General features: G+C 43.1%; 1 protein-coding gene across 1 annotated transcript in view; it reads right to left on the bottom strand.

The window, feature by feature from the left end:
- Window positions 1-21,047, bottom strand: part of NPRL3 (NPR3 like, GATOR1 complex subunit) — a gene marked incomplete at its 5' end in the record, with an annotated part of 44,557 nt that overhangs the window by 5,353 nt on the left and 18,157 nt on the right. Inside the window, 6 exon segments of the mRNA XM_082490800.1 lie at window positions 574-766; window positions 1,927-2,116; window positions 10,515-10,644; window positions 11,921-12,027; window positions 13,910-14,066; window positions 14,833-14,970. Coding sequence (XP_082346926.1) covers window positions 574-766; window positions 1,927-2,116; window positions 10,515-10,644; window positions 11,921-12,027; window positions 13,910-14,066; window positions 14,833-14,970 — 915 coding nt within the window.

Below are 21,047 nucleotides of genomic sequence, written 5' to 3'. Positions count from 1 at the left end.
TTAACCTAACTAACCTAACCAAATGAGCAGCTCATCTCTGCAAAACAGACCTGGAAACCTTTTTAGACTGCTCTGTAAAAATATTCAGACTGGCTTTGTACCTGTTGCTCTTTGTCTCTGTCTCATATTTGCATGGAGTTTACAAACCTTAAAATAAAGGATAGCTGGCTTGGAAATATCAACGGACACAAAATGACAGCACCAGCATGACTGAGTCTTTGCTTTGCAGGCTTAGAAGGTTTTTTCAGGCTATGCAGTTTTATGTCTACCATGTGTAGACACGGGAAAACTGGCAGGCAAACAGTGAGGCCCGTGTTGTCCAACCGTACTCTCTGATGCTCCCTCACACATCCAGGACTCTTTGTTAACAAGTGTTCTTGTAACACATATATTAGTTTTTGTTAAAAACTGATGTGCACAGATGAAAAGGGTATAAGGGGAACAAACCCCAAAGAATTGCTCCTCCAAAATCCCAAGCTAAAGGGATTTGCTCAGAGTCCACACCAATCCTTCAATAAAACAGCAAGGATTAAAAAAAAAAAAAGATTATATTCTGCACTCCTCATTTCTTACCTTGCAAACATGCGGAGGTCTTCTGGATTTTGGGCAGCAGGGACGTTAAGGATAGCTTCCCGCTCATGTTCCAACAAGCTTGCTAGAAGATTCTCTGTCATCCTTTTATTTAGGGGTGAGTCCCCACCAGGTATCAACTCCGCACTGGAATTATCCATGCTAGGGCTTGTCAGAGTCATGTCATCACTACTAGCTATCAGGGAAAGAAAGAAAGAGACACAGATTTTTTATATTCCTCAACGTAATGATGCAAAGATTATCAATTCAGGCTGTTTCTATGCAGTCTTTCAAAATAATCCCTTCAGATTTGTAGAGCAAGTAAAGTGGCTCTCGAAATGCTACATGTATCTGCAATTAGTCATATGACAACACAGCAATTTTCTCAATGGGGAAGTCAAATGTTTCAACAAAATCATCAATTTATGTGGAAAATTGTAGTTCTGGAGACCGTAAACAGTCCATAAAAAACATCTGAACAGAAAGTTCCCAGCCAGCTCTGCTGGAATACCGTGAAGTGGTAACATGAAAAGCATAACAGCACAGAAGGTGGGAGCAAGCAGAAAGAAAGGCCAAGAAGCAATATCCTCTTGTGAATAAGCCAGAATAAGCAGATCGCAGACTTATCTGACTCACGTTCCAAGATTTGTGCCCTAATTCGTGACTTCTGTAAAGCTGAAAGTTGTACAGAGAACCTCTCCTGATATCCAACCTCAGTGGCGTTCAGAGAATGCTGCTCATAGCAGCACAGGCAGGAAAGTTTGGGGATTTCAGAATTGTATCTGATTTACGCTCTTGAAAAAAATGCTTTCCTGGAATCACCCTGAAGAATGGTACTGAGGAGACTAAAGAAGTCAGGAGACACAAACAGAAATCAACCATTTGTGAGAACGAGAGCTAGCTCTGCATCTCCTCAGGTGGCTCTACAGCCCACAGAAACCAATGCTGTTTGAAACAAATTCTCACAATTTTCTTCCTCTACTGAAAACCAAAGTTCATGCAATAACAGCGGTGCAGCCAGAAGCATATGGCGGTTACTCTGGAGTACAGAAAGGAAATAGGAAGTCACTTTGGAAAAACAGAAGTACCTCTGATAAAAATATTTTACATGACCAAATAAGAACTTGGCAAACTACAAAGCACTACTTGTTTTTAAAAACAAGAATTTAAGGTCTAATAGCCCTTAAGACTTTCACCAATGCCCATCTCTAACTTTAAGAAAGGCTGGATGTAATTAGCAAGCACTCCAGCAAAGACGAGTTGTCTTGTTACCAAGGCCTGATTACTCTAGGCATTGCTAAGGGGAGCTCTAGAAGCAGGCTGCAGTCTGAACAACAGAGAAAAGCATGTTCGTACTTGGAGAACCAAAGCTGAGAGCATTGGGGGTGCTTAAACTTCGGCCTCCAACTCTGGCAGTAAAAGGCATGTCTTCATCTTGGGCTCGGAAATCCTCCTCATTTGGCGGCACCATCAGACAGACGTAAGTGTGAAGCTGAATCAGAAGCCGGTGTTGGAGCATCCATATCACCATTTGAATGAGCTGAGTCTGCAGAGTGAGAAATGAGATATTAAACACCCGAGAAATAAAATACAGGAGGAAAACAATGCACAAAAGCTAAGCTTTGTGATTAAGAAGTCACAAGGAGAAATGCTCTCAACCACACAACAGTTTTATCTCTTCTCCAGTCACAAAAAGGTGACCAGGCACGCATGTTTATCACACCCAAAGCCTTTGTGGATGCTTAGGCTGTAATCGAACTTTTAATGACCAACATGTCTTTGCGCAACACTGACCAGCACAGCTCAAACGAGCCAGCCAGCCCTGCCCCTTTGCCATAGCTGCAGCACCTGCTATGTTCCACCAGCACAGCTGAATGCCCTCACCACGTAAATAGCCACACAAATAGAGCCATACAACCCCACCTGGAGCTGTTTGCTCCTCTTTTAACAAAACAAGTTGAGTAGGCGCTCAAAAGCTGGGATAGTCTTCCTTCTGAGAGAGCAGACATGGGAAATGTATCAACCAGATGCATGCTGATGACCACGGCCCAACAGTGTGAGCCCCCAGATCAGTTTGCTGGTTTCTAAACAAGACCCACTAAAATCACTAATCACCGAAGGGTTAGTCCCAGAGTAGTCAGATTAAAGTTCAGATTCCCTTAGAAAGCCAGGGAGAGGGCAGGGTGGCAGGGCAGAGCTGAAGCAACCAAGACAGGTACGCAGAACCAGGAGCCATTCTCTGTCAGACAGGAAATTGCTGCAAAGCCACAGGAGAGACTCCGGAGATCAGAGCTCCGCCAGGACCAAACGATGCAGAAATAGCGCTAACGGCAGCAGAAACCTTGGCAAGGGACAGCAGCCTGCCGCTGCCAAGGAGTCCCCTCTCAGCGCAGAGGGTTCATACCCCCCATTTGCTCACCATCCCTCTGCAATAATAGGACAGGCCAAGCTTATAAAGGCACCACGGTGTTTGCAGACAGGCGCGAGTTTCAAAAGTGCCAAGATGACGCTCATATTAAACAAACAGGCAAAACACCTTTGTGTTACAGCAGCTGAGGATCTGCACAATGTCCCCAGAGCGGGGCTGAAAGCAGAGGGGCAGAACGAGGGACAAGTATTTGTAGGTTCTTGGCATGGCCTACTTGCAGGAGTTCTGGAGTAGCATTCAAAACGCATCAACGTGTCTGAATTTCTGCACAAAAAGCCTTTTCATATCACTGGAGGGAACCCTTCCCAAAGCTAACAGCTCGGAAAACACCGATTCACTGACAAAAGCTGTTTGGGGATTTCATAGCAACCAACACTGTTTTGGTGAAACACATGCAGAATGAGCTCAGACTCTGAGAAGGAAGCTCTCTCTGCTGTATTAATCATCAGGCTAATGGGCCAAATCTCAATAAAAGCCCCAAACCAAAGTTCATCAGCCCACATAATTTTCCTTTTTCCATAAATCTTATAATTTTCAGTTCCTCCTCTGCTATCAAATCACAAAAGAAACATCTTCTGTTTGCAGACAGACCCACACCCTGTCTTTTCAGGGATTACCACTTTTGGGGCCCGAATGGATTTTAATCTTAAAACATATTATCTGGGATCGCCTTCAAACATATCTTTTTCAGGAAAGCCATAATTCATTTTACATGTTTAATGGAAAATCTACAGAAGAGGAAGGTTGGCAAAAGATACCAAATGCACAGTGTTTTGCTAACATCTGAAATCGGCGAGGAGGCTTACTCCAGTGATTACGTTGCTAAAAACCTTCCTTCCAGATGCAGGCCTGGATGGAAAGATGTCTCATCTATTTTACTTACATTTCCAACCTGCTGGCACGCAGCAATGTCTGATTAGCTAGTTTCACATCAAATGAAAGAGGTCTGCACACTTCATGGCACAAAATAACCCTGGAAAAATCTAAGGCAATTCAAGGAGACAGTGAGACAGCACTGCAGAACCTGCTCCGTACGACCTGACCTAGACCAGCTTCCACTGGTCACTTTGGTGGTTCCACAAATTACAAAAATAGCTACTTGCTTTCGTTACAGCTCCACGTGCATGGAAAGTCTTATCCAACACTCTCCAATTCTGCATCCACACCTTCACCTCTACGCTCTTGTGCGAACATCTGGAAAGCTGCCCTGGAGCCAGCAGCTATGGCTCAGTGGAACAAGCAGCCAAGCGGACGTGGCGTTACAGCTTGACAAGTGTGACGTTGTACAACAATTGCCAAATGCCTTTGTGCCATAGGTGGGAGAGCTGGAGATCAGCTGTGACTGACTTGAAAACTAGAGAAAACTGTTCTTCCTTATTGAAGTGAGCCTGAACAATCATCCCTAGGTACGAGAGAATGGTGATTGTTGACGGTTATCTATAATAAGGTAGACTTCAGCGGGAATTTGGTACCTCTGAAAATGTAGTCCTAGAAAAAAGCCTAGGCGATGAAGTGTCCTGCACCATGCCTGAAGCAGTGCACTTTGTGCCATCACTGCAAACATGCCTCACGCCACCATTTCCACTTTGTCCTCCCCACGCATAAATACCTTTTCCAGGTTTAAACCCTTTTCTTACCAAAAGTAGCAAGTGTTTTCACAGATAAGGTCTAGCAGAAGCTTTGCTAATATGTTTTGCTGCCTGGCTCCGGACACAAACACTGAATTTACATCCATTCTCCATCTGCTCCTCTTGATGGAGCTTACAGACAGGTCTGCAGGAGAGAAGGCTTCCCTGCACCATCTGTGCTGCTCTGGCTGTTGGAAACGCTCTTCTTCCCTCAGAGATACAGGGTTATCTTGGTGCTTGGTCTCAGTCTACTTGATTAGCTGGGTTCCTTGCTGAAGCCAAAAAGGGCTGAGTAGCTTCCCAGGCAAGGGCATGCTTCAGTCCCCAGGACTGCCTCCACTCACTCAGTCAATCATCTGGCACTGTAGGAAGCCACAGCCAGCCTTTTTTGGCTGAAACACCAGGACCGTGATGGAAATATAAAAGGAAACATTTTTAGTTGCTTAATTTAACTAACAATCAACTCTAAATTTCATCCATATTCCTCTAATCCTTTCCGTCTCCCCATGCCGCCTCTTTCCAGTCTGCTCTGAGGGGGTCCTGTCTGCCGCAGCATCTGGACCGCTCCCGCTGGCATGGATCAGCTCGCTGCCATCCCCTTTTTCTCCCCATCTCATGGCGCAGCAGGCCCCAGGCGAAGTTAGAGCATGTTGTCATGCAAGGCGGCACAGAAGGCGTTGGTAACAATACATTGCTTTGTGCTTACTGACAAAAGCAGAGAAGATGTATTAGCTTCTGAAAACATGGGCACTATACGTCAGCCCATCTGGGCAGTTTGGGACAGGCAGAGGACAGCTCAGCCCCAAGTCCAGGAGGGACAAGATCCAGCATTCATTATTCTCTTCCCTCTGGGAATCAAAGGGAGCATTTGTAAAACTCTTGAGTAATGCATTAAATAAAATGCATTTCCTGCAAGGATTCTTTAAGGCTGTTTCTTTCCTGGGCCTAAAAGTGATGGAAAACGCCAAGATTATTGGGGACTAGCAACAGGTTCAAGAAAGGGAAGGGAAAACAGCAACCCAGAAGCACTCAATCCCAGCTTCCTTCTCACTACATGAGGATACACTCTTAGTTAAAACACAGCTTGTTTGGCTACCAAAGTATATGAGCCCCCTTCCTCCAGTCTGGATTAACCAGTGATTTAACACATGCCAACCTCAAGGACTGACTTGAGAACTAAGTGCCAACCTGGCTCAGTAGCACCTTCAAAGCCGCTGGGGTAAATGGATGTTTGCTGAAATATATTAAGTTTCTTTATCATTCAAACCACAGTGTTTTATGAAACACAAATAAGCTGTTAAAACTTCACCCTATTTTATAGAAAACAGACTCTGAAGACCCCTATTAAGTAGGGGTAGGAGAAAACATTTATTGTCTAGTATTGCGATTTTAATCATTATGTAAAAGCTTTGAATTCTCACTTTGCTGAGAGCACTTAACTATTCCCTTCATTTAGACCTAGAAAGCCATATATTTTTTAACTTGTCACACAGAAAAGCCTTGATTTTATATCTAGTCCAACTGAATATAAATGGGCCTTAATACTACTTCCATAGCTCTGCCAATAAAAGCTCCCATGACTCCTAATGCCTTCCAGATGCCCAGCAGAACAGCCCTATTTGCAGTGCGTCTCTCAGAAGACACAACCGCCTATTCAGTATTTGCATGCAGCTCCCCTCCCACTCCCATCCCCTGACATACGCGCTCATTTTCCACGGAGCTGTTACACAAAGCACGGCACGTTTTCCGGATGCATCAGGCAGAGCCCTGGTCTACTGGTGCCTTTCTCCCAACAGCATGGCCAGACTTATTAAAACAAAAGTGAAAAACTAAACGTATTTTGTTCAGCTGCAGCTGTCATACTTTCCCATCTGTTTTTTTCCAAAGTTATTCTAGCCCCATCAAGGGAAATTAGATAACTACAATAGTAATAACAATGTGCATTATGATAAAGAGCTATATTGTAGTGACGGGGATATAGGGATGAAATGGGATGTCTAATTCGCGTAGGTACACTCCTTCTACCTTATGGCTGGAAAGATCCCCCCTGCAAGTCCACGTTTGCTCCTCATGGCAGGGCAGAGAGATATTATACCTTCTTCTGAAAGAGATGAACTAGCTGAGGCCATAATGCACAGAGGAGGGGAAGCCACAAGCATCACCCCTGTCTCTTGGGTTGCAAAGAAACTTAGCGCAGAGTAGCTGGGTGAAGAAACTTTGATATTGTACGAGAAAGCCTCACACTGAAAAGCATGTTAAAGCATTCTAGTACACATAGTCTGTCAATGAACACGTGTTGAGCTAAAGGTTTCAGGTCACCAAGAGTTTCTGTGCTTTCACAGGCGGTTACGAAGGGGTGTGCACCACACTGAACACCACCAGAGCTCCACTCTAGTGTCCTCTGGGGTCACATCAAGGCTGTGCCACACATGCAAGAGGAGAGCACAGGGACAGGAACCAACAGGCACAGGCAGCAGAAGGAAGGACAGCTTCTTTGGGGGTGGGGTAGAGGAGATGCAAACTGCCTCTTTTCCAGTAAAAGCACTAAAAGGCGAGATGAGTTTCCCTGTTGTATCAGCACACAGGATCTCCTCACCCCATGGCCACACCCTGATGAGATCCAGCACCAGCAGCACGAGCTAAAGTGGTTGCTGTTCAGGACAGTCCCAAGGTCAGGTGATGCTACACAGCATGGGGGAGCTAACAGACAACTGGCCACTGTGAAAAGGGGAAAGCCACTTCTGCTTTCCTCACTCACATCCCCACCTGCAGAATTGCCTCCCTTGTTCTGTGCCAGCCCTGGAGCTTGCTGGATCTCCCCCTGAGGGAATTCCACTTGCTAACCTGGCAGAAAACTTCTGCAGCTGACACAAGTTAAGTGAATAGAATCAAGCTGGACAAGAGCCAGCGCTGTAGTGTAAAGGGAAGAAGGAAAGGAGGAAGGCATGAGTGCACACACCTGAGAGAGGAAAGGAAAAACAGGGCCTCCTCTCGGCAGCACCGAGATATCGTTAGATCATCTGAGCTGTAGGCGTGGGCTCATCCTCACGCTGCTGCAACATTGCTATCCAAGCAGGGCAGGTTAAACGCAGAGAAAGGGAAACCAGCATAGAAATCACTACACAAAGACAGAAATCTTTTCAAATTATAACCACAAGACTACTGATAGATATACAGCCACCAAAGAGCTCAACTGCAATATACTGCTTGTCATCACAGGCAAGATGATAAGCAGTCATCAAGAAATCAAGAAGACAGGCTCAAGAAAAATTCCTGCCTCTTGCCTAGGGTACGCTGAGAGCACTGGCAGTCTGGTCAGACACCACTCACTGGGCATCTCCTACTTACGCAACAGACAGACACCAAAAGCAGAATGTAGACACACACTCTATCTTTCAAGGCAGTCTTGTCCTTGTTTTTGCTCAGGGTATTTCAGGTTGGTTGTACCGCCGACCAGCCAAAAAATACCACAGCACCCTGAGTATAAAAATGCCAGTGTCACAGTTTTTTCATCTACCCAAAGGAATGGAGCAACTTCACCCATATAACAGTAAGCAAACAAGAATAACTTTGTCCTCTTTCAAATCAGGCAGTACGACCTGGTATAAAATCAGGAGGAAGGGCTCTTTAACAGCTTTCCCATTGTGGACTTTATTAATGCCTTCCATATTCTCTGCCCATCCAGAAGCACGTGCCAAAAGGAGGAAGCCAATCCCATGCTTAAGACAAGAATCAAATGGGATGGATGCCATGAGACTGTAACAGTTTCTGCAGAAAATAGAGCCCTTCCCACAGTACTGACCTTCTAGCACAGATGACCTTCAGAAATACAGAGACAGTACCGTCAACATGATGAAAAGCACAAGATAACAGACTACTAGTGAAAATCTTCAAAGTTAAAAAAAAAAAACACATGCCCTCCTATGTACATAAAGAACAAAATTACAGTGAAAGGTCCCAACTTTGTTCATTTTTTTCAATGGCAAAGCAAATACAATTTGACAATATTTACAGTTCAGAGTACAGCATCTTTTATCACTGCACAGTGGAACGAAAACCCACCCACATTTCATCAGATTAATTGCTCTATCGACTAGATCTCTGTTAATTACAATTGGAGCCTGACCACCTCAGGATAGGGATTGGATTGATCTCTCTTAAAAGGCTAGTTCCAAACAAAACAATAATACAGAATTCTATATAGGTAAATCAAAGTAGAAGAAAATACTTTTCCTACACTAATGTACTGATATGAAAACATCTAAAAACTCTCTCTAGTCTAAACTCCTCCAACAACTGTCAAGCTTAGCTTTAGCAAAAAGAAGCTCGCCATGACTCACAACAGCCCACCAGCATATGGTGGTCTGCTCCACCTTCACCCACGTGCCTTGCCAATGTGGCCCTAAGACTTCTGCAACCCCAGATCTCAGCTCCCCTTTTCAGACTGTGGAAGGCACTTCTGTTGCTTTTCACAGGATCATCCTTCCACACACGCTGAAAGGACGATGAAAACAAGCCGTGCCGTTGAGCTTTAGACCCCACCACGTACAGGTGAGCATCAGAGAGAAGACACACACTATGAAAGAGCCATTTTAGCACTCCAACAGCTCTGGCAAACATTGATTGTGCACTGTTGTTTCCAGGCATAACTGCAGCAGTAAGTGGCAGACTTTATTTGGGTATTTTAAACAAAAGTAGGATGTCTGAGAACAACTAGAAGTATTGAAGGAGAAGCACTAAGGCAAGTAATTAATTTTAAAAGGAGTACTAAGAATAAGAATGCCTCCTGAAGTTACTATAGCTAGAATAAAATTGATGCTATTAATTCAGCTTCAATTTTCAGGACACAGATTTGTCTGTAACTACAATGAAGTACTGACAAAACGGTAGTCACTGCTCTTCCCCTGCCTCCCAAGGGGGCAGCTGACCGGTACATACTATTGGAATTAGACGCTACATCATTAGTTATCTTTATCTCTAATCATAATCTCTGCCAACCTGTAATTACAACAAATTCTTCTCTCACAATTGTGTGCACAATTGATGTTAAGCTTCAGCTATATGAACACTGGCTAATTTCATATAGCCAGCAAGTCATCGAAGTCTGAAGGCTAGCAAACAACACTACAAGGAATCAGCTCAAGAAATCTGCCTGTGCTCCCTTTGCCACAATGAGCTGTGTGCAGAAGTCTAACCTTCTTCATCTGGGGATACAACAGTGTCAGCCAGGAGACCTCACATTATTGAGCTCTTTCTTGCATTTCACCAGTTCCCACAAATGCCGCGAGCCATGTTCTATGTGTAAGCAAAAAACAGCACAGAAATCCAAAATCTGTATATTATTACCCCAAATCTGAACATTAAAATGCTAATGCTGTAACACAGGGACTTCTGTTGACTACATGCTGAGTCTACTTCCTGTAACAGCCTTTAAACAATTCCAGTTGCATATCAAAAGCTAAGTGAATAGACAGTTTGCTTTTAAAACTAGATTGTGAACTTAAAGCAGATGGAATATAAAAAAAATAAATGTGATTGTGAGGAATCCACAAGCTTGCACTCAGCCATACTAATTTATGACAGTTTTCAACAGACCAAATGGGGCTTCAGTTTTCCCTGCTGTATCACTCAAGAAAAAGAAACATTCTGATTTTTCTTTTAGGATTGTGCTTTGCTAGCACAGAGCATCCACACAGCTTCACCCTGAACATCCCCATAGCTTTTTGGCATGTGGATATAAAAAAAACAAATCATATGGCTGGAAACACAGTAATTGGCAACTTCTAAACCCGCAATAGCAGGTTCCTGACAAGGTACTCCAAAAGCAACACCACTCCTTGTTCTCATTAACAGGAGAACGAGGAGCTCTTGTACACTCCCCATCTCACCTCCTGAACGGGTGGTGCGAGTGGATTCTTGAACTCTGAGAGTGACACTGGGAGGGAGAACTTGGAAAGCATCGACGGCAGGTTGTGGCCCCGGAACTGACAAGAAAACGCATCTGCTAGTGGAGAATAACTACAAGAAAAGAGGTAAAGGCAGAAATCAGTTTTATATGGCTGGTCAGTGTAACATTTATCCATTTAATTATTACAGAAGTGCCAATTCCCAAATGAAATATTCTCTGTGATCAAGAAAAACAGTAAGGATAGTTTATGGCATGTTGCATCCTGCAAGAGTAAGCAAGAAGTGAATGCACTTTCATCTTGGCGTTACATACAGCTCCAGCACATTATTCAAGGTGTGGAGGGAATCCAGAGGAGAAAAATAAAAATTATAAAAAGTCTAGACCTGCGCGGTCTCTGATCAAAGGAACAGGAATTGGGCAGTCAAGAGAAGACAGAGATGGGCAGGATAAACACACAATCTTTGAATATGCAAAACGCAGCTGCAGATGTGACTGTTCTCCCTGCCTATGCTGACAAGACAAGCAATATGGCTGATGAGAAGTACAGGAGAGTTAAGCTAAACATCAGGAAAACTGTCTGTCTGAGGATTTCCATCTACAAAGGTCTTCAAGAACAGCACTGCCATATATGACAGGCACAGTTGTTCCTGAATGACCTCAAGGTCCCTTCCAGCCCTATTTTTATACTTCCATCAGAGAAGTTTTGATTTGAAACTATTTTCCTATAACTGAGTTCCAACACAAGTCTCTAAAAACATCTCAAAATCCAACACAGAAAGGGTTGCCAATCTTCAGCAGAGCAAAAATACCCACCCAACTGCCTCCACATCTCCCTTGCATTGCTGCTGCCTGCTCTCAAAATGGCTGCATTGCCTTCTGTCTGCGAGAAGGCACATAAGTACAAAATGCCATCAGGGGAAACAATGCAATAGTGATAGCACCACTACCCTGACTTAATACTTTCGATTAATTTCAGGTGGTGCTGCGTGCCAGATGAAACGCGCATTGATTTGACTTAATCATAAAGTATTTTGTTTTGTAAATGTTTCCATATGGCATCAGGATCATACAGCCTTTCTGATACGAACATCCAGTGAGCAAACATACTAAAAATACCAAAAGTAGCTTCACAGGGTAAATATTGCTTCCAAGGCCCACATCACTGCACACGCATATTGATCTGCTGTGATACCCCTCCCTACCACACACAAACTCGTATATGGCTTTGCAAGTTTGGGCACATGTAATGGTTTGTGCTCTGTATAGTCTTAACAAATTCATACGTGAAGAAAGATCCTATCCTGTCTCCAGTAAGACAGGGAAGGAAAGCACATCTGCACTTCTCACCACTTTCTTTCTAAAGTCGCTCATTTTCCTTCTACTTACAGACAGACACTGGCGTTTGGAGAAAGCATGTAGACATTGTTTTCACACAGTGGATAAATAATAATTGCTTTTCCCCAGTAAACGAGATGTGCAGCAAGCTGGAAAACCTACAGCGAGAAAACAGGGAAAAAAATTAGGAGAGCAAAAAAGCAAAACTCAAAGTCTCAGCAGGAGTTCCAAACAATGACGGAAAAGCCTTGTTTGAGCTGAAATGAAAGAAAAATGTTCCATCCTTTCACCCTGCCTTCAGAATAAATTCAGTGTTTAATGTAACATGTGGCACATCAAAAAGCATTTGACAAGGTTATGAATTTCCAGAGGTTCACTTCACATTCTAAGCAACTTAGTATTTCCTGCCTTAACAGAATTTCTTCAAACTGTATCAATAGAAGTTTAGCTACTTTTCATGCCCCAAAAACCTATCGGTGTTTATGCACAAAATGCGTTAAGCACTATACATGAAAAATAAAACAAAAGAATCAGTCTCTACTATGACACAAACATAAAGGAAAACCAACACTGCCTTTTTAATGCACTGAGATATTTCAGTAATGAATTACACAAAGTATTTTAACGTGTTAAACAAGTCGGTGGTTGTTAATGGCTCTGGCAGAGCCACATAAATAGCAACTACGAGACATCAAATCCAGCCTGTGTCATTAGATGCATTTAACTTTGCTTTTTTGTGGAGAACAAAACTACAGCAGCAGTAGGGAATTTCCAGAGTTCACCCCATAGCTATGTAATGCCAAGTAACACCACAGACCAATGTAAGCAGACCTAGAAATTTTGTTACAAAAGAGGACCTTTCCCTTCAAATAAGAGAAGGCACAGACCTATATGATCAGAAGCATCTGAGATGACAAGCTGTGTTCTTCTCCCCTGTCACACTGAGCATAGATCACGTCCCTGCGTCTGAATTGACCCTTAGAAGCATGGAGTGGCTCTGCCCTCTCCTATATCATCTAATATAATTATCAGGCCCTTCAAGCAACGGGCCATGATGACCACAGTCTTCTGCAGTGGTCTCTCAGTGGCCTTGTGTCTCACGTGACTGAGTCTCATTCCCTCCACTGCACAAACTGCCCTTTCCAAGGGCTTGTCACCTCACCCTAAGCAATTCAGATTTGAAATCTGGTTGTGAATACCGGAAAGGCATTCAGAAAGAGCTGCTGGCTTGGAAAGACAGGCTCAACATTTTTGCCCAAGCCTAAACTAGAGCTTCTTCCTGAGACTCTGCAAAATCTGTAAAACATACTAAGGGGAATCAATAGGTAGGTTTGCAGAGGCTTTCAGAACTCTTTAGAAGGGAAGATCTTGGCAGATCCAGAGAAAGCAGCAGTATTTGGCCATGGCAGCTGTAAGCTTTCACTTGTGTTTTGGATGCCTCCATTTGCACAAAGACATCAACGTGGCAGAACCAAGACAGACCACTGGGGCATAAGTCAGGAGTACTATTTGTTCTGGTTTTAGCTGCCTAATGGGAAGGCACAGAGAAGACAGAGCCACTCTTCTCAGAGGGGCAGAGGGATGAGAGGCAACACACATAAGGTGGAAAATGGGAAATTCCCATTAGATATGAGGGAAGTTTTTCACTCTGATGCTGGTCAAATGCTGGACCAGGGCCCAGAGAGGTTGTGGGAGGTATCCTGGAGGTATTCAGAATTTGAACAGACAAGTTCCTGAGCAGCCTGCTTTAATAAACTTGCTCTGAGCAGTGGCGTGGACTAGAGACCTCCAGATGCCCCCGCTACCCCACAGCAATCTGTGATTCAGACATGGCCACAGGACTGTCGAGCACTGTCGCTGCGGCACTGCTTTTTGTCTCTCCAGCCCTTCCCCATGCTCTAAGGCTCAAGCTTTCTCTGTGCACTCTGTGCACACCGAGAGAACCGATGTGCTCATGTACCACAGAAACCCACTGGCACACAGAAAGAAAACGCCTCGTGAATTAAAAGGATTTCAGCTGCCGCTGACAGTTCCCCGTACCTGCAGCAATGCCAAGTCAGCATCCTGAGCCAGTTGCTGCAAATTCTTCACAGCAGAGGTAGTTTTAATTACTCTCACCAGGGCAGGAGAGCAGTCCAACGGGAGCTCATTAAGCAATGACTTCTCATCATTTAAAAGTAATAAGGCATGGTACGGCCTGCAGAAAAAAGGAATACATTTGCACAGTAAACTCTAACTTTTCCTGAAGGCTTAGTTATTCCCAAACCATTATACCTGGTCAATCTACTGGTAAAAAAGAACTTCTAATATCATCCTTTTGCTGTAAGTGGGTGCAGAATAAGCTTATTTTTATGCCACAAGATAAGATGCTCCCCATAAAAAGGGGCTAGAGAGTTGTCTGGTAACTGGATGCCCCAGTGACTAGGAAAAAAATGACTGCACTGTGCTGGCATACAATTAAGCCTGGAGAACTAGTCTGAAAACTGCTCATCTGCATTACTGAAATAAGGAATGGAGTAGAAGAAAGGAAGAAAGCAAGAAAGCAAGAATTAGTCACTTTTGCAGGTAAAAAGCTGCAAACATGGAGAGCAGGAAATAAGATATCATGGGGCCTGGGCTGTCTCTCTTCTAAAAGCAAAATTAATTCTAAATCAACAGATTAAAATGAACACAATTCCTCTGACTGGAAACAGTGCAGACCTCTCTTGCAGCATCAGCTCCCATTTTCAGTACAACCACCTAATGTTAAGGCAAAGGCTGTGGCTTCCCACCACCACGTATACAGCAGTACCCTGGTACCTCGGCATCAGCTTCAAGGAGTCCTGTCTCAGCCCACAGCCCCCCCACCACTACAGCTCAGTATCACATCACCCCCCGGCTGTGCCAGCACAGACATTTGCGGCACCGCACTTGGAATGGGAGGAAGGACCAGCCACACTCTGAGGGACAGCGCTTGCTCTTACCTGATAGATTTCAGGCTTCTCTCAATTGCTTCAGGGGGTATAAAGTTTGTGGCAACATAATGGATTTTATGAGGCAGGCAGAAACTCACTTCCAGCCAGTTGTTGATATGTAAACGGACCACCCCTGTTGTGCAGAGACTAAAATAGGAAGAAAATAGATACACACAGCATTTACAATGTATAACAAATGTAAACAGTGGTCCAGATTCACCCCTGCACAGGAATAGCATCACCACGGGAAAAGACTGACTGTACCCTGTCAGGTACAGGACCGGCTGATTCCTAGCTGCAAGGACTTGCTTAACTTGTACTTGCAGAGCATTATCCCCTACCAGGATTTGGGAGGATTTGAAAGATTTCACCCCACTGATCTTCTGCTCCTCTGCTCTTAACTTTGCAGCAGTATCTCAAGTTAAAAGAGTTTCTTGAAGATCCGCTACAAAGTATTGGAAAATTCCCTAGACCAGAACTGCAAAGGGCAAAGATGAATTGGGCACAACGTTTTCATCACTAATTTCCATCCACCTCTCCACGGAAAAAGAGAAGAAGATGTCCATACTGGGCAAGGAGTGTTATGAGCAGCACGTTTCCACAATAACGGACTCCTTCAGTTCTGCTTAGGTTGTTTGTTTCCTCCTAACCTGCTCCTGCTTGTCACATGAAATCACAAATGTGCCTGTTAAATGGTTTCTTCATTCTTGGAAACCACAGGGACTAAGTTAAGCCTTTAAGCTGACTTCAGACAACAGGACTAGAATGGAAATGACGGACATGTCAGCAATGACAACAAAGTCTGACCCTCATGTTCAGCCTGAAAGCAATTATAAACTTCTTTGACTGAAAAAAAAAAAAAAACAGAAAGCTGGGAGATAAGAGCAATGAACGTCATTCAGGTAGTTTTACAGAAGTCTGTAAATCTAGACAACAGATGAAATACACCTAGGTAGGTAACTATATTTACTTAATAATGGGTAAAGACACCATAAGGGTACCATACCACAGGGAGCTACTCTAGCACCACCTTGCAAACCTCGAGAAGACTGCCCAGCCCGCAGGCAGGGAACGCAGGCCTGGGAACAGCTTCACGAGGGGCAGCGGGACCCAGCCGGGAGGGAGAAGCAAGGTCCATAGCAGCTTTTCATGTATACCAAGTTAGGAGCAAATATATGAACTTGCAAATCAATCCTAAGCAACAGCTAATCTTACCTACACTGGAGAGCTGAATTTCTAAATACCTCCTTTGACTTTAAACTTTGTTCCAAAACAATTTTTGGGGCCTAAAATAAAATTTCCAAGTTTGCACTTGAAAATTCCAGCTGGAATTTTACATTCACGTATGCTGAGACCCACAGTATGACTTTTGTGTCAATAACCCCCACAAATTTCCCCTCTACACAAAACAGATTTAAACACATGCCAGGAACAGGCCAGGAACAAATACATGTCTTGGAAACTCTTTATGTGGCGATTTAAACATCTTTACCGAGCATTCAGTTGTAGGCCAGAAACTAGCATGCTCTTTTTCATGTTCATCTGGTTGCGTACAGGGTTTTGAGAGATCTGAAAATTCAGCTTTATAACAAAAACATTGGGTAGCTTTGGCTGCCAGTGTAACTATTCACCAAACCACAACAGAGTGGTGAGAGAGCAAACAGGATCCCATCCTGCCTCCTGCATGATCAGACTCATCAGGGAAAACCTCACTGCAGACAACGCTTTTCAAAAGCAGAGGCCATGGTTTTGTTCTCAAATCTTGCACTGACCTCCAAAATGTATCGATTTTTCAAGTTGCAAACAGAGCAGATACTATATGTGTTTTCCTTTTTTTCAAAGGAACTGAAAGGACAGATCCACTGTCTCTGGCGTTACCACCTCACATCTGATCAGAAGCCCCAAACCCTGAAGGCACACGCAAAGTGCAGCACACACCTCCATTTTTCTTGCATTAAATGCTGCAACTCCAGTAATGCTGCTTATCCCACCAGACACACGCCAACTGACAGATAAAGTTGGATTCTCTCAAAATACATCAAGACAAAGGGCATCCTGAAGCAGAAGTTACCCACGCTATCTACCGGGCCAAACACTCACAAGAGAAAACATGACAATAAACGAGCGGGACAAAGCGAGCTAAGAGACTGCCTGAATGCTACTGGGGTTGATAAAACAGCTTATTGAAAAGAAGCAGAGATACATGAAAACATGAAACACTTGCAGGGATATTTTCCCTGCATAGTTTAACATTCAAGAAACAGAAAAAAAAATACAGTTGGTTCCTTTCATTCTTTGGTCCAAGCACACTACGGCAGAAGCTTTAATTACATAATTACATTCTCCACAGCATAATTTTGTCTACAACAATAGCCTAGAATTAAAGACAAGAAAACCAGATTTTCAGTTCTGATCTGGATCTTAATTTCATTCTTCTACATTTGCATTCAACCGTACAATTTCAAGCCTTCATTATAACTTTATGTACATGATTTCTCCTTCACCTGCCCCTCCTTGGATGGAAAATAATATGTGTCTCTAATAATTTGACAAGGAATAAGCTACACCCTCCAGCAGCAATGTATGTGACCACCCTCAGCCAGCCAACAAAGTTAAATAATTTCAACAATATACACGCAAAGATTCATGCAACATGAAATATAGTCAAGTCACAGAAAGTGAAGTATGGATCCACATTTGCCTTCACTTTGACAGATTCCCCATGAAGTCATCTATTTAGCAAGCTTTTTTACTGTGAGCCTCACAGATCTCCCTGAGCTGGCCCCAAGCTCTTTGGCTAGGGATCAGCAAACCCAGAAGCCACCTTCTTTTAGGGGACAGAAGCAGAAAAGCAAAAACCAGCAAAAGAACAGAATACCAGGAAAACGAGTTTTCAAAGTCACATTAGGTAGTCACCTAGGTCCAATTCTACTTTATCCTTCTTAACCAACTAAAATTGTGGAGCAAACAGTCCAGGAAGACACAGGACTGTGGGAAGGTGAGAACGGTGCATCGGCTACACTGCACACCATGAACCTCAGGGACACAGTTTTTAAGTAGTCCCTGATCGGAAACCTAGAATTGCACAAAGCGTCCAAAGGTGCAGTCGGTACACCAGGAATTTACAGAAGGTAAATCTTTGTTTTGTTCTTTGCTTCTTTCCTAACTACTCTTCACATTTTATGGGGATTTTTTTCCAGTGTTACTGCAGCCTCAGCTTTTTCACTGAACTATCTGCTGTAATTCCAAAAGCTCTTTTCAGAACAGTTATGTACGATATAAGGGCTGTTTGGCCGTATATGCATTATGTTACATCTGTCTATCCTGAATTTCATCTACTGTCTTATCAGACAGTTAACTGGTATCCAAAGACCTTGCTGCAAGTTTTCCTTTTTCCCACAGACTTCAAGAGTAACTGGGCAAAAATAGCTTAATTCCCCATACTCTAACCGGTTATTAAAGCCTCAAAGACGCTCCATTTTATCCCATGAAAACTTAGGTTCAACACTTTTTTTTTTCATCTCCAGTTAGATAATATATGATAAACAATACTGAGGGATCTGTGATGAGGGATTAGGATACTGAGAGGGGATATCATAGTGTAAAATTGAGACAGGGAGAAGTAAATAGGAGAAAGCTGTCCGGCATCTCTCCATCATAAGACCTAATGATACTAGAAGGAGCAAAGTTCAAAAAGAAACAGAAAGAAACACAGAAACTAGTTAAGCCATGGACCTCCTTATCAGAGGATGCCGTGGTTAAATATTTACTCTGGCTCGGAGGATTGTGGACTAATTCCGGGAAGTGAGATCAGCTGAAGGCTGATGAATATACAGAAGCCACCTCCAGAGATGCGAGCTGCAAGAAGCTGGGCAATAGTTTGGAGAATATCACTGTTCTTCTGCTCTGGCCTGTACGGCAACTGTGAGCCGCTGCCCCAAAATAGGAACCCAAAAGTTGGCCAGTATCCCACAGAATTGCAGCCTTTTTTTTTTTATTATTATTACTATTGACAAACAAAGACTATTGCACCTCATTTTATAAAAGGGTTATGAATTTTTACATACACACACCTCATTTTATGTCTATCCTATTTATATCTGAAATTAATAATACATTAATAAATTTCTAGTTTGGTGGGTGTAAGCTTATAGTTTTGGAGTTTGTTTATTTTGCTAGAGGTTGTGACTACTTAGAGCTTTGAAATTATTTCACATTTCCTTGTAAAGGACACATTGACCATCCTTCAGTGAAATAATTGCAATTGGTTTATATTTTATAGTACAGTTACACAAATCACATCTAATAGTTCATTAAGTCTCACATAATTATTCCACTTCTCCATAAGCTGCTGAGACAGGCTAGATCTACCACTCAGTTCAAATCCCACTAGGCTAAAAATGTGTAAAGGCTGTTTGGTTTGGGTTTTTTTAATACACAAACAATCCTCTCCTCTCTAAAAGCCTCCCCATACTTTCACTTTTATTCCGATTTAAAGCTAAGCAAAGTTTGCTAAAAACAGGCAGGCAGCTAATTTCAAGGTAACATATTACCTGCAGTTGCAGATAAAACTTGGTGAAAGGAGTCTTAATTCCCTAAATTGAACACTGGATTAAAAGAGACACCCATTGTAACACTGATTTGTCAGCACTGCAGGTACCAGCAACTGGAGTCTCTTGGTCCTGAAGCCATTGCTTCTTGTTCCACACCCACGCTGGCGTTTGGGGACAAGATAAATGAAGACCCCCAAATCTATTTCCTGAACTAATCAAAGAGAAACATTCTGGTTTTCCACATTAGAGTCAAAAAAGGTCCCAGGAAGTAGATGTTGATTACCTCTAAACTGTCAAGTTTAATAATACTCCATTACTAAGCAGCAATCGCATTACAGTCAAGATGACCTGGCTATTGATTCCTAACTTATAAAATATGGTCATTTCATTCAAAACGCAAGGGGCATTTTAAACTATAAAAGGATTCATGCCCTTGTGCTTTTGTACAAACCAAGTTGCTAAGGAACATGTTGGGTCTTGCCTGAAATACCTCAGCACCATCTACAGGAAGCCAAGGGCTAGACAGCACCTCCGGAGCTACCATGATAATTCATGAGGCCTTCAACTGGAATCGCAGAAATCAGCAGACACTAAAAAATGCTGGCTTGAGCGCATCTCAAACGGAGAGCTCCATTTCCATCTGCAATTCAAAGTGTCCTCTCCACTTCACTATGCTGTTCCCCTATGCCAAAGGCTATGCCAGAAATCTGTGTAAATTTAAAACAGCACATTGTCACATTTGAAGGCTCACTGTTCCCAGCAATTTTTTCTGCTCTAAAAGAAACAGACCAAATCTTTCAATCTGTCCTCTTAGGTCATTCTCACTCCTCCACACTCTCTAGGTGGCCCAAACTTCTTGAAATGTGCCCAAAGCTGGGCACAGTATTCATTACAGCAGGGGATTTACAATCCTGGGCAGGACTGGTTCCCAACCTACTGACAATGCTTTATTTTACGCATTCCTACCTATTTGCTTTTTCTGCAACCCCACGTCATTTGTGACTAACCCTCATTTCATAAAAGACCACACAGACTTCACTCCGGAGCTGCTGCCGCTCAGGAATTCTTCATCTTGGAGTTGCAGAATAAAAATCTTATTTCTAGACCATTTCTTTTAATTGACAAAAAAAAAATATTTTAATTCTATGCCTGCCTGGCAAGGTACTACTGCAGGTGTAATAAGCATATCTCCTGTTTTCTTGTATGAGGCACTAACGGAAAAACACTGCAGAACACCTTATTACCCAGCCAGCCGACGACACTGTTAACTACTCTTCAAACAGAGCTTTCCAATGAAATGCACAGACATTTTCTATTTTTACCAACTGCTTGCTTCTTAAATTTGCTTATGACAATGTCAAGCAAAAGTGTCAAAATGTAACTTGCACCACTTCTCCCTGACTCACAATGCATAAATCAGAGACACTCTGCCTTATTCTACATCTGTGGGGCAGCACCAATGTGTGTTTCTCCGTGGTCAGTCTATTCCTACTTATTTCACGGAAGGGTCTTTGTATCAGTATGCTTCATGAGCTTGGGCTGCATGTTCCTCCAGTCACACCTAAGTGCCACAAGATGTCACTGTGTCACTAAAATGTTTGGAAACAAGATCAGGGTTTGCCCAGTCATAAATACATAGCCCTAGAGAGACACAGAAAAGAAGTTTAATAT

This window comes from Vanellus vanellus (genome assembly GCF_965231255.1).
Source record: "Vanellus vanellus genome assembly, chromosome: 14".
Taxonomy (NCBI): domain Eukaryota; kingdom Metazoa; phylum Chordata; class Aves; order Charadriiformes; family Charadriidae; genus Vanellus; species Vanellus vanellus.
Note: the sequence above shows the minus strand (reverse complement) of the source record. Positions and strands in the feature narration are given on the sequence as shown.